The 13,934-nt window shown below is 47.0% G+C and overlaps 1 protein-coding gene across 5 annotated transcripts in view; it reads left to right on the forward strand.

Moving 5' to 3' along the window:
• LOC147018598 (mitochondrial 10-formyltetrahydrofolate dehydrogenase-like) overlaps positions 1 to 11,636 on the forward strand; it is a 168,521-nt gene extending 156,885 nt beyond the window's left edge. For all 5 annotated transcript variants that reach the window (XM_085898421.1, XM_085898423.1, XM_085898422.1 and 2 more), the window contains 3 exons: positions 9,186 to 9,291; positions 9,400 to 9,599; positions 11,412 to 11,636. In XM_085898421.1, coding sequence (XP_085754547.1) covers positions 9,186 to 9,291; positions 9,400 to 9,599; positions 11,412 to 11,467 — 362 coding nt within the window. In that variant the 3' untranslated portion in view covers positions 11,468 to 11,636. The remainder of the gene's footprint in view (positions 1 to 9,185; positions 9,292 to 9,399; positions 9,600 to 11,411) is intronic.
• The last annotated feature ends 2,298 nt before the right edge of the window (positions 11,637 to 13,934 follow it).

The following is a 13,934-nucleotide window of genomic DNA, read 5'->3' on the forward strand; positions in this document are numbered from 1 at the left end:
TCCACAAGCGATGGTGGACCACAGTTGATTCGAGGGTCAGCAACAGGGATTGTAACACCCTTGACGTCCAACTCGACAGCTGGGGGATCAGCCTGGTACAACCGCTCAAAGTAACCGGCCCAGCGGGCCTTCACTTCAGACTCCTCTGTCAAGAGCCTACCACTCTCTGCTCGAACTGCAGTGCTCCGAGGGATGGGCTTGGATGAACGTAATGCGCGAATTCCCCTGTAAGCGGGACGAGAATCACCTGTCCACAGGTGATGCTCTACCCCTCACAGATTCCTCGCACATAGGCCTCCTTGTCCACCCTCAGTGCACGTACAGTTTTACGCCTCAGCTCCCTGAACAGCTCAGCTCTGCCATTCAGCCTGGCCCTGCGACTCTGGTCAATGGTATCCAGTGTCCCTTGAGAGACAAAATTCTTCTTTGCCCTGCGGTGAACTCCAAGGCATCCACCGGCAACATCAAGGACGGTGGTCTTGAAGGTGCTCCACAACTCTTCAGGACCCCCAAAGCACCCAGACCCCCAAGTGTCCACTCAGCCTGTTCGCAAACTCCTCAGCTACTCTCTCATCCCTGAGCTTGGCAACATCCAGCCTAGGCTGGGATGGTACCATTCTCCAGGATTTAAGGTGCAGCTTTAGAGTTGCTACAACAAGCCTGTGGTCAGTATTGAGGAACTGAGCACTCCGGTAGACCCTGCAGTTCTGGATCATCCTCCAACGACCGTCAATGAGGACATGGTCAATCTCCTTTGCCACACCGCCAGCGTTGGAATACCAAGTCCAGCGATGAGCTTGCGGGCACTGAAACCATGAACCAGCCACCCTAAGTCCATGACTTCTTGCAAAGTCAAGGAACTTAGTGCTATTCTGGTTCATAGTTCCTGACCCATGGGGACCAACACACACCTCATAACCATCCCTATCAGTTCCAGTCGATGCATTGAAATCCCCCAAGACTAGAAGTGTATCTCGTCTGGGGCACTGATCAACCACAGACTCGAGTGTGGCGTAGAATGTGTCCTTCACGGTAAGATCACTCGCCTCAGTCGGAGCATAAATAGAGACCAGGGAAATGACACCTAAGGAGTGACGAATCCTTAATCTCATAATACGCTCGTTGACCGGTGTTACCTCAATTATCATTGGGGTCAGCTTATTGGACACAGCTACAGCAACTCCTTGGGTATGGTAACCATCAGAGCGACCAGACCAATAGTAGGTGTAACCACCCACCATTATCTCGCCGCAATCCGGTCTCCGAACCTCAGAGAGAGCTGCAATCCCGATGTCCAAACACTTGAGCTCAGATGATAACAGAGACAGGTGATCATCCTCTCTTAGGGATAGGACATTCCAGGCACCCACCCGAAGGGACCGCCTCAGGTTAACCCAAGGAGACCGCCGTCTGGTGGACGACACCTCAGCACCACTCCGACACACTCTCCCGCAATCTGACCCAGGGATGTTACCCCGTGGTTTCCCTCCTATCAAAGATTGGGGGTCCCGAAGGCTTTGCCCCAATCCCATCATCCGGTGAGCTGCCCTGCGAAGGGAAGCTGCACAGGAGGTACTCCCACGGAGTGGGTTTTCAGATTTTTTTGCGTTTTTGCGTTTTGCGGAATGAAGCGTTTTACGGTGGCTGGAGTGCAAATCCTGCCACCAACCTCCTAATAAGAAGTAACCCAACTGCAGGAGGACGTCCGCAGACACAGTTGGGCACTAGATATGGATGGCCGTTGGCTCACAAGGAGCTCCTCCGCCCTTTGACAGGTTTTGTTTTTAATCCTGCTGGGTGTCCATATCCAAACACCCTCCTCACCAGAAAACCTGGTGGGGGAGACGGTTTAGTCGCCGACAACCCGACCATGGAACAGGTTAGTACAGGTTTACATGGTACCTGTTGCAGGTCACAGATCGAACCTGACCTGACAAAAAATTGGACAAGTGGTTCCCAAGTTATGGCCATTTATTTACCAAACCAATGACAGGACACGGTGATATGACATCACAATTGACGTCACAATTCTTCTTCGTTTGATGACGTCACAATTGAAGCTGGGGACCTGAGTATGTGCCTTTTCAAGGTTTGATATCGTTCTTCTTCATCCGTTTCAGCTGTTTCTCAAGTGTTTCCCAAGTTATGGCCATTTATTTACCAAACCAATGACAGGACACGTTGCTGCGTAGGCGTGGCCGATGGGGGAAAGGGCGCCTTAATTACCATGGCGTAGGAGTGGCAATGGTCAATGGCAGCTAATGTCATGGCTCGTACAGACAGGGAGGTAAACTTGATTTTAATTTGGATTTTAATTAACTGTGTGTGTCGGTATCACAGCAGCTGTTACTTCAATGCAAGTGATTATTCGTGGAATGCATGTGAACATTCCATACGGGCACGCACTACTTCCGGATCGTGATGACTTACTGTATCTATCTATAATTCCAGCAATCTCTGTGTGTGTGTCTGTCTGTCTGTCTGTCTGTCTGTCTGTCTGCGACCACCGTTTCTCAACAACCGCCGGTCCGATCTCATTGAAACTTGCCAGGAATATTGCCGGGGCCCCGCGGATGTGCCTTTTCGAGGTTTTATATCGATCGGACGAGCGGTTCCCAAGTTACGGCCATTTATCTGTCGACCAATGATAAGACACGGTGCTATGACATCGCGAATGACATCACAATTAATGTTTATTTATTATTATTTCTTTTGCACGATTGAAACTTGCCAGGAATATTGCTGGGGACACGCGAATGTGCCTTTTCGAGGTTTGAGAGAGAGAGAGAGGCTGCACATACTGGCACTCACCTATGGGCACGCACCTACGGGCCCGCCCTTATGGTCCTGTACTCGTAAAAACAAACAAACTGACCCAAACACAATGCCCTCTCCTTTAGCGAGGGTAACAAACAAACAGACAGAGAAAGAAACAAAGGGACCCAAGCACAATACCCTCTCTTTTGGTGATGAAGAGAAGAGGACAATTGGAAAACCTTCAGCTCGTCCTGAAACAAGGAAACCTCTTCATCGGACCACTGTGCAGGTGGGGTTACCTCGGGCAGGCAGAAAAATAAGTTGTCCTTCCCCCATTGGGTCTTTTAGAAGAGAGACCCCCATCTCTGGATACTTGGGATGGCCGTTCGCTCGACCACCCTTTGTCAGGTTTTGTTTTTGTCCTGACGGGTATTGTACTCACCCTCCCCAATCATAGCAAAGCCAGTGAGGTGTGTCAGTTTAGTCGCCAACATCCCTACCATGCTTCAGGTACCACCGGGTTACATGTTACCAGTGGCAGCTCCAAAATAGAACGACCTGACCGTGGCTCGCTTGTGGAACACAAACAACCCACAAACAACCCTGCAACCAGGTCTCATTGATAGTTTTATAACCCAAACGCGGACCTCATAGAGAACACTTGCACATCTAAAAGCGGACGTGTGAGGGAGCACGTTCACTCCGATGATACTTTCACAATTATTTCCAAGCTCATATTCACCTTCATATCAGTCCGATTGAACCCACACATGTTTGGCTCAATGTAAGATCATCATGTTGAACAACTGGAGGGAAATCATCCTCCAGTTCATGTTTGATGTTCGTGACTGCTGCCATCGGTCCGATAATCACAGCAAGCGTCACTAAAATGGACCATTTGTGGTTCGAACACGATTCTCACATTTCAAAGAGGTTGAAAGAAACAACCTGAGCTGGAGTTGTCAAAGTTGCTGTTGTTGGGCAGTTACACGAACACGTCCGAATTAAATAAAGTGTTTATATTCTGTATGTCATGACTCCTTAATTATTTATTTATTTACTTATATTTTTGTGACTTTGTGACGGAGTGAACGTGTCAACTCGAGTCGCCAATCAGTTACGTCCTTCCAGAAAGAGCCAATCGACACGGGTTATACAAATCGACCAGTCAACCGGAAACTCGTCATCATGTCACGTGTGAAGCTCGCGACATTTCACTTCCGACCATTTTGTCATCCTCATTCATCAGTTATTGAACACGTCATTGTGTGTTTAAATGTGAGTGAGATTCCTTTTGTTGTGGTTTAAACACCATCATCATAACCAGCACACTGAGAGGAGTAATCACCACACTGTGGTTGGAGCTATCCTGGTTTGTGTTGTTTACATAATATTCCCAGTATCAGTTTCATTTCACAGTTCGTATCTGATGGGCGGTGTATAATTTTTTATGATCAGGAAGAACGATTCCTTTATGATTTTACGAAAAGTCAAAACTACAATTTCCCTTTTAAAAAGTCATTTCGTTGATTTTATTTTAATATCTCGCTCAGACTTTGTGTGGAGATGGCCGACGGAGCAACGTGAGTACAACGAAGAGGAAAGGAGTTTGTTCCAGATGTTCAGTCACGAGGAGACTGTTCGGCTCGTGCTGCCCGCGTCACAGCAACACGAGGGCGTGCGTTCCGTTAGCAAGCGGCTTGTTTGATGAAAAACGCTGAAGCAAGCATTCCAACGGAACGGAGTGCTTGGCACCGCTTAACAACATGGCGGTCTCCACTGTAAATTGTGCTGTCGTGGGACTCAAACAAATACTGTCTGGATGTCGTTTTCAGTTTTACTCGATCATCTTTGCCAACAACTTCCCCAAGCAAATTGTGTTTGCAGTGGAGAGAGAGAGAGAGAGAGAGAGAGAGAGAGAGAGAGAGAGAGAGAGAGAGAGAGAGAGAGAGAGAGAGAGAGAGAGAGAGAGAGAGAGAGAGAGAGAGAGAGAGAGAGAGAGAGAGAGAGAGAGAGAGAGAGAGAGAGAGAGAGAGAGAGAGAGAGAGAGAGAGAGAGAGAGAGAGAGAGAGAGAGAGAGAGAGAGAGAGAGAGAGAGAGAGAGAGAGAGAGAGAGAGAGAGAGAGAGAGAGAGAGAGAGAGAGAGAGAGAGAGAGAGAGAGATATATATATATATATATATATAGAGAGAGAGAGAGAGAGAGAGAGAGAGAGAGAGAGAGAGAGAGAGAGAGAGAGAGAGAGAGAGAGAGAGAGAGAGAGAGAGAGAGAGAGAGAGAGATATATATATATATATATATATATATATATATATATATATATATATATATATATATAGAGATAGAGACACACAGAGACACAGACACAGAGACACAGAGACACAGAGACACAGAGACACAGAGACAGAGACACAGAGACAGAGACACAGAGACAGAGACACAGAGACACAGAGACAGAGACACAGACACAGAGACAGAGACACAGAGACACAGACACAGAGACACAGACACAGACACAGAGACACAGACACAGAGACACAGACACAGAGACACAGAGACAGAGACACAGAGACAGAGACACAGAGACAGAGACACAGAGACAGAGACACAGAGACAGAGACACAGAGACAGAGACACAGAGACAGAGAGACAGAGACACAGAGACACAGAGACAGAGACACAGAGACAGAGACACAGAGACAGAGACACAGAGACACAGAGACAGAGACACAGAGGCAGAGGCACAGGGACACAGAGGCACAGAGACACAGAGACAGAGACACAGAGACAGAGACACAGACACAGAGACAGAGACACAGAGACACAGAGACAGAGACACAGAGACAGAGACACAGAGACAGAGACACAGAGACAGAGACACAGAGACAGAGACACAGAGACAGAGACACAGAGACAGAGACACAGAGACAGAGACACAGAGACAGAGACACAGAGACAGAGACACAGAGACAGAGACACAGAGACAGAGACACAGAGACAGAGACACAGAGACACAGAGACACAGAGACACAGAGACACAGAGACACAGAGACACAGAGACACAGAGACAGAGACACAGAGACAGAGACACAGAGAGACAGAGACACAGAGACACAGAGACACAGACACAGAGACACAGACACAGAGACACAGAGACACAGAGACACAGAGACACAGAGACACAGAGACACAGAGACAGAGACACAGAGACAGAGACACAGAGACAGAGACACAGAGACAGAGACACAGAGACAGAGACAGAGAGACAGAGACAGAGACAGACAGACAGATATAAAGATAAGAACTAGCCAGGAGGCGACGATAGCTCGCGGGCATTATTGAACAATTCCACGATCGATACAATTGAGTTAGTGGAAGCTTTTGAGGAAGCCCTACCGTAAAAACCTAACTCTTCCGTCAAAATTGACCAAATCAAATAGGATTTTTTATATGTTGTACTTATGGACATTACGCACAGCTTCTAGGAAATGAAATTGCGAGAAAATAAATAAAAGTTCAAGTGGGCGTGGCTCCGCCCACAAGGGGTGTGGAACGCCCCTCATACAAAAAGACACAACTAGACCATGATATCTAGCTTGTGTCCAAGTTTCATCAAGATCACATCAAACTATGCTCTGGAGAGAGTCACAAACAGACAGACAGACACACAGGCACAACGAAAATAGTGATCACTGCTGGTGCCTGCAAACCAATAGGTACATATTTCCTTTAACTAAGCATGGACTAACAAGATCCCTCACCAGGACCATATTTGCTCGGGCCAGTATGGGGATTATATATTCATTATTATTATCTTGGTTATTATCCGTTGGCGAGGGATATAGAAATGGGTTCCGTACGGCCGTCCCTACATCCGTCCGTCCGTCATATTTCGTTTGCGGAGCTTAACTACAAATCCCCTCAAGATATATTGTTACGTCTGGGGGGGGGGGGGGTATGCATTCAAAGGGTAATTAGGATGTTTAATTAGTCATGTCATGCTGTTCGAGTTGTACCAGGATCTCGATGTAATAAGTAGCAATTCAGTGGTGATAAGTTGTCTAGTAAATGTCCATTTCTTTAAGGGGGAAATGATAATTGTCACGTAATTAGATAGGGAGACGGGTTAGGGTAAGTGTGTATGCGTATCCCCTTTTAGTATTCCCTGTAGGCTTGCCGTGACGTAACAGGACAGTGCGGCGGATGGCTCCGCCCCTTGATCACGATTGGCGGAAGGCGACGGCAGAGGGCCAATAAAAGGGCTCAATTGGAAGTGACGAGGACTCGAGTATAAAAAGGTTCTGTTCGGGAAAAGAAGAGGAGGAAGAGTCATAAAAAGAAAGCGTCTGGTTGAGGTTGTTGGTCTCTGAGCACGCTCTTTCGTTGCGCTGGTTCGTTCCTCGATTCGTCGTGTCTCGTGGCCTTGCTGTGCCTCGTGCCTCACCTCGGTTGGCTCTCGAGTTCTGCTGGCTCGGAGTACGGGACCGAACGGCGGGCGGACCTGCCTCCCTCTCCTGCTCACATCTTGGCGCCAGAACTGGCTCCCTGGCGGCTGTGAGCGGACGGGCCTACACCAGGTGGTCGACACCACCAGGAACAGCACCACGGTGGCTGGTTAGAGCTCACAGGCTGGAAACCGCCATTGTGCGCGGAAGGGCTGACAGAACCTCGGCACCACCGTGTCGCCTGCCCCTGATGAGCGCAACGCCAGCTCGTCCGGCACCAATCCAGTGACTGTTACGTCGACACCACGGGCAAGCCTGACCACTAGCTACGTTGTGTTTGTGTGTGTGTTTTTGTGTGTGTGTGTGTGTGTGTGTGTGTGTGTGTGTGTGTGTGTGTGTGTGTGTGTGTGTGTGTGTGTGTGTGTGTGTGTGTGTGTGTGTGTGTGTGTACCTGGCGCCTTAGAGGGTTTGAGATTTGTATATCCATCGGAATTGTTTGTGTTTCCCCCACGCCCGAACCCACACCACCTCCCGTCGAATCGCCCTGGATCCCTCCTCTTGCCGAGTCTTATCATTCTGGTTAGAGAAATAAACATTATTAAATCAGTGAACAGTGACTCGTGTCACCTTCCTCATCCCGTTTGCGGTAGAGCGATTAAAACCGCCGTCTTTGGGTTATAAAAAAATAAACTGCCTCAATCGTTTCGGTTCATTCTACGTTGGCGGGACTGTTCAAGTCCCGTGGACGTCACAATAGTTACGAAATTTGGTACACATATCAAGCAAGTGGTGAACTGGTGCCTTTTGATATTTAGAGATTTCCCCCCAAAAATTTTCTGTCACTTTCCATGGAAACAAGTTGGGTATTAAGAAATAATTTTTGTAACATTTGTTTCCAGCGCATCGTTGCAAAACTATTAACTATTTCTTTATGAAATTTGGTACACACATCAAGAATAAATTGAACTGGTGCCTTTTGCTACTTGTGAATTGATTTAGACATAAGTTGCGTCCGTCCATTCGTCTGACCGTCCATCACATTTCGTTTCCAGAGCTTAACTACAAATCCCCTGAAGATAACTTTTCAAAATTTGGTACACATATCAAGCAAGTGGTGAACTCGTGCCTTTTGATGTTTACAGATTAAAAAAAAAAATTCCGTTTCCATGGAAACAAGCTGGATTGAGATGAATTTCCCTGATAATGCAGTATCTTAAATGGCTTGTAAGCGGAGTGAAAACTTTGTCCTCGTTTACTATGGCGGGGGATATCGAAGACTTTGTCTTCAACGGATGCTAGTTGTTATAATCATCTGGTTTGAAATATTCGCTTCAAATGTACAGTAATGGTATTGAGCATTTTACTGGTGCACCTGGGAGAGCGCGTTTCTCGAGAAACGCAAATAAAATCAATGATCCTAAGGTTTTAAAAGCTATATTACAGTTTTATATGGAATTAACAAGACCACAGAATAGTGAACAGAGATCCTATTCCATTTACTCATGGCCTGTCAATATTGACTCACTCATCTGCAAATGTAATGAGCCCTGACCTTGTCATTGTGAGAGACCTGATAAGCATAATTATCCTGCAGACAATTAAAATCTTTATCTCAACTCTATCTCAGCAAACGTGAACCATTCTTTACAGAGTGATTTTAGCCTATACTTTCCAACACATTTTATGCTTCCATATTCTTTTAAAAAGCATTTTAATGCAAATAAAGAGAAGTGAGTACATTATTTGTGGACAAAGAACACATCTCAATATGAAAAGTATTTGTTTTCACATGATCAATACAGAAACACCATATTTGTCCATGCTCAAATTTCACAATATGGAATTAATTATTTTACTTCCACAGAGTTATGGATGAGCAGGTAATTGACAATCAAAGTCAATGGTGATCCAGTTCTTTCTTTCTTTAACACACAATCCCTTCCCCACACTCCCTCCCTCCCCCCACTCTCCGTTTGACCCTCAGGATTGTTTTTTGTGCCAGCTATATTCACAGACGTGCAGGATGATATGTTCATCGCCAAAGAGGAATCTTTTGGTCCAATCATGATCATTTCACGTTTTCCCAATGGGTAAGAATTTGAGCGATATGTCTCGATGTACCTGATTGTCTTTGTTTCCATGAATTTTCCCTTTGCATGCTCATTCCCTTTCATGCTCCACAACCACATCCATTGCAGGAATGTTGAAGATGTGTTGCGCCGTGCAAATGCAACAGAATATGGCCTCGCATCAGGCGTTTTTACACGTGACGTGAACCGGGCACTGTTCGTGGCCGAGCGGCTGCAAGCAGGGACTGTTTTTGTTAACACCTACAACAAGACCGACGTGGCTGCTCCTTTTGGAGGGTTCAAGATGTCAGGATTTGGCAAGGATCTTGGTATGTCATGTGCAGCTTTACTATATTGTCATGTTCAGGGGGTTAATTAATTAGCCCGACCCAATTGTCGTGGACGGGGCGGTTAACACGAGCCTGAACTGATCGCCAAACGGTTTTCTCCTTTTGAGGTGAACACGTGATCCTTGGAGATTAATAGCGCTCATGGGATGGGAGGGTGGTGAGGATGGAGGCACATGGGTTTATATTTGAACCCACTACAAATAGACAACACAAGCAACTAAAATAAATACGGGGGTTTAATGAAAATAAATCAAATATTTACAATGATAATAATTCAAAGTGTTATAATAAAAACGGAACGTGGGGTAAACTTAATTCCTATTTGAGGCGCCTCCACACGTACTTTAATGCAGACAAGGGGACAGAATAAATAAAAGAAAAATCCTCCCTTTCTCCTGACACTTTGCTGTGTGCCCAGAGATGAGTTTCTGGAGCTTGAGGTTTGCCAAACCGTGTCGTCACTGCATCGGAAAATGCGCCCAAAATGGCGCCAAGCCGTTCTCTCTGCGGGAAGCATACGGGAGGTAGTTCGGGCGGTGATATTCAACACCAGGGCTCAGAAACCACCGTGCAGTCTCTTTTCACAATCGCAATTGCCGACACCGCTCTTCTGCAAAATGGCACCGCCTTCTTCCCCGATCGCCTAACACAAGGCTTTGAGGCACGGTCTCACACGACCCAGCCAAACAGTCAATGGCTAGCATCTTGTTCCATCCCGCGGGCAAATTCACCTCAGCAAGAACATGCGAATCATTCTGCCTTTTCCGTCATGTCGAGGGCGGCCAGCCAGTCTTGGTCTCAATCATGTACCTCACAGAACCTCTTCCCGCTCCCTCTTGTGTCCCGACTCGATCCTCTCTCTGACATCACACCCATTTACTCATAATCCACCCCTGGGGGTGTGGTCTCGCTCGTTGTCATTCCTGGAGGTGGGGTTTTCACCTGCTTGGAAATGTCTGGCTCTATTGTTGTTTTAAGGACGTGATTCGTTTTTATCGCCGGTCTTGAAATGCAAAAACATAGGAAAAGGTCACAGAGGGAAATCACATGTTGGGAGAAATTATCCTTAAACCCCACCTCATTGACAGAGCAACCCCCCCTCCCCCATGTTGTGACACGTAACACTTAAGCTCACAATTTCCTAACTGAATTTACATCGAAATATCCCCTACATGTCCATGGACCAAACTACTCGAAACAATCCTATCTTTTCTATGAAATTCCTCCATCTACCCCCACAAACATAACAATATTATAACACAAATTGAGGGTGTTAGCTTAAACAATTATGCGTTGGCAAAAATTTCACGACAAGGTGTCTGAAAAACATCGTGCAAAAATAATTTTCAGTTCCATTATACTTGCATTTTCTTTCATGGACATCTGGAAAAATGGTCACCTGAAAGGTTTTGTTTACATTAAAAAATTCGCATATCCGCATCCGGATCCAGATCTTCACCAAAATTGAAGAAATTCGTCCTTGTCACACACCCACTATGTCCACCAAGTTTTGTCTGAATACGTCCATAACTTTTTGAGATGTACTGCTCACAGACAAAGAAACAGGCAAACAGACAGGGGTGAAACCATAACCTCTGTCCATCTTCAGTAGCAGAGGTTAAAAGATAAAAATGGCTAAAAAACAAAAAAAGGGTCCAAAGAAAAAAATTTGCTTTTACTTTACATCATTACATTTGCTTGCTTCATAAATTAATTGCAGAACTTGTGATTGCGGATTTTTTTTTCCTGAGCTGATGCTCATGGAAGCCATTCTTTTCTGACTTCACACAGGGGAGGAATCACTGAATGAGTACCTTCAGACAAAGTGCATCACTTTGGAATACTAACATCGACCAGGTCATTGAGACCACGTAAATGGCATCCAATGCACAAGTGTTTTTGTGCTTGCCTGGTGGAGAGCAACACAACTCTGTCTTCTACTCAGCTATTTCAACACAATGTCCTTGAGCAATTTGCCAAGTTTATATTTTGTGATTAAAGGCTTTTGTGATTACATTTTGAACTGGAACTGGAATTAATTGCCACATTTGCAAGCTGAAAACTTGTGTATATCTTCATTTGAAACAAAATCTCTACACATCCTCCACGTATGTTTTGACAATATGGTAAGCATGGCTGGCAGGATGGTCTGGAGTCAAGAGGTATGGACGTACACTCGCCTGGGTTGGACTCTCAGCCCAGCTTCAAGTGTACCGTCCCTCGGATGGATGTTAAAGGTCCCCTGACATGCAAAACTTTCTGGTTATTATCTTGCCAAAACGAAGTTTTTGCAAGATATGTTAGTCAGCTTGTATGTTTTTTTTTTGTTTTTTTGTTTTTTTTTCGTCTGTAATCACGTATAAAAAATTCTGCAGAGCACAGTTCAGGTCAGGTATGGGAGCATGTGCCAGAACAGCGCGTCGCTGCATCCACTTTCCGCCGGTACTCCAGGGGCCTCCGTCTGGCCATCCCCCAGGCAGATGCCAGGCCCATCCCCATCTCCTTGAGATGATGGTCAACCTGCTGCAACCATGAGGCACGTGGTCGGCCCACTGGCCTCCTCCACTCATGAGACTCCCTCGCTGAGAGAATCTGGTGAGCAGGATCAGCGTCAGGAAAACGAGCCACATGTCCATACACTGCAGCTGACGCTCACGGACTATGCAGGTAACAAATCTCATCCGAGTCTCTCTCAGCAACCGCTCGTTGGACACAAAATCCGACCAGCGATAGCCAAGGATTCTCCGAAGAGACCTGGTACCAAAGGAATTAAGTCTCCGTCTCAGATCCTTGGTCAGAGTCCAAGTCTCGCACTCATAGAGCAAGACTGGAAGTACCAAGGACCTGAAGACTCGGACTTTCGTCCTCCCGCACAGGTACCGGCAGCGCCACACCCCATGATCCAGTGAATCCATGACTCCCCAGGCCCGACCCAGACGTCTATTGACCTCCGACTCGCAGCCAGCAGAGACATGAATATCACTGCCAAGGTAAGTGAATCTCTCCACGACCTCAACATCCTCACCACAAACAGACACAGACAGGACAGCAGCATCCAAGATGTCACCGAAAGCCTGGATCTTGGTTTTGACCCAAGAAACCCGTAATCCCAACGGCTCCGACTCCTCATTCAGCACCTCGAGGGCCCCCAAGAGGATGTCTAAAGTCTCCGCAAAGATGACTGCATCATCTGCAAAATCAAGGTCCGAGATCTTGACATTGCCAAACGATGCACCGCAACTTGATCTCTCTGACATCCTCCCTAAAATCCAGTCCATACAAGTGCTGAAAAGTGTGGGGGCAAGTACACATCCCTGACGAACTCCAGTAACAACTGGAAATAAGTCAGAGATGGTACCACCACACTTCACAGCACTCTCAGTACCAGAGTAGAGTTCAGAGATCAGATCGATCAGTTTCGGTGGCACCCCACGAAGACCAAGAATCCTCCAGAGGACATCCCATTTCACTGAATCGAACGCTTTACAGAGATCAACATAGGCTGCAAGCAGCCCCTGCCGAAACTCTCGTCTGCGTTCGGTGAGGACACGAAGTGCAAGGATACGGTCAATCGTTGACCTCTTTGGTGTAAAGCCTGACTGCTCTGGACGCTGGTGCTCAAGCAGATGGTGGCGAACCCTATCAAGAATTATCCGAGCAAAGACCTTGCCCGGCACTGAGAGAAGCGTCACCCCTCAGTAGTTGTTGCAGTCTTGGCGATCACCCTTCCCTTTCCAGAGAGGGACAACAAGGCCCCTCTTCCAGTCAGTTGGGATGATGCCTGTGTTCCAGGCAGAGCACAAAACTGCATGCAACGACACGAGTGCAGCATTTCCACCAGCCTTGAGAAGTTCAGCATGGATGCCACAGATCCCTGGAGCTTTGCCCCGTTTCAACTGGTTCACCGCAGCCCGTGTTTCCACAAGCGAAGGTGGACCACAGTTGATTCGAGGGTCAGCAACAGGGATTGTAACACCCTTGACGTCCAACTCGATAGCTGGGGGATCAGCCTGGTACAACCGCTCAAAGTAACCGGCCCAGCGGGCCTTCACTTCAGACTCCTCTGTCAAGAGCCTACCACTCTCTGCTCGAACTGCAGTGCTCCGAGGGATGGGCTTGGATGAACTTAATGCGCGAATTTCCCTGTAAGCGGGACGAGAATCACCTGTCCACAGGTGATGCTCTACCCCCTCACAGATTCCTCGCACATAGGCCTCCTTGTCCACCCTCAGTGCACGTACAGTTTTACGCCTCAGCTCCCTGAACAGCTCAGCTCTGCCATTCAGCCTGGCCCTGTGACTCTGGTCAATGGTA

The sequence above is a fragment of the Eptatretus burgeri genome, chromosome 10 (assembly GCF_056783735.1).
Source record: "Eptatretus burgeri isolate ZD-2024b chromosome 10, Ebu_testis_v1, whole genome shotgun sequence".
NCBI classification, from domain to species: domain Eukaryota; kingdom Metazoa; phylum Chordata; class Myxini; order Myxiniformes; family Myxinidae; genus Eptatretus; species Eptatretus burgeri.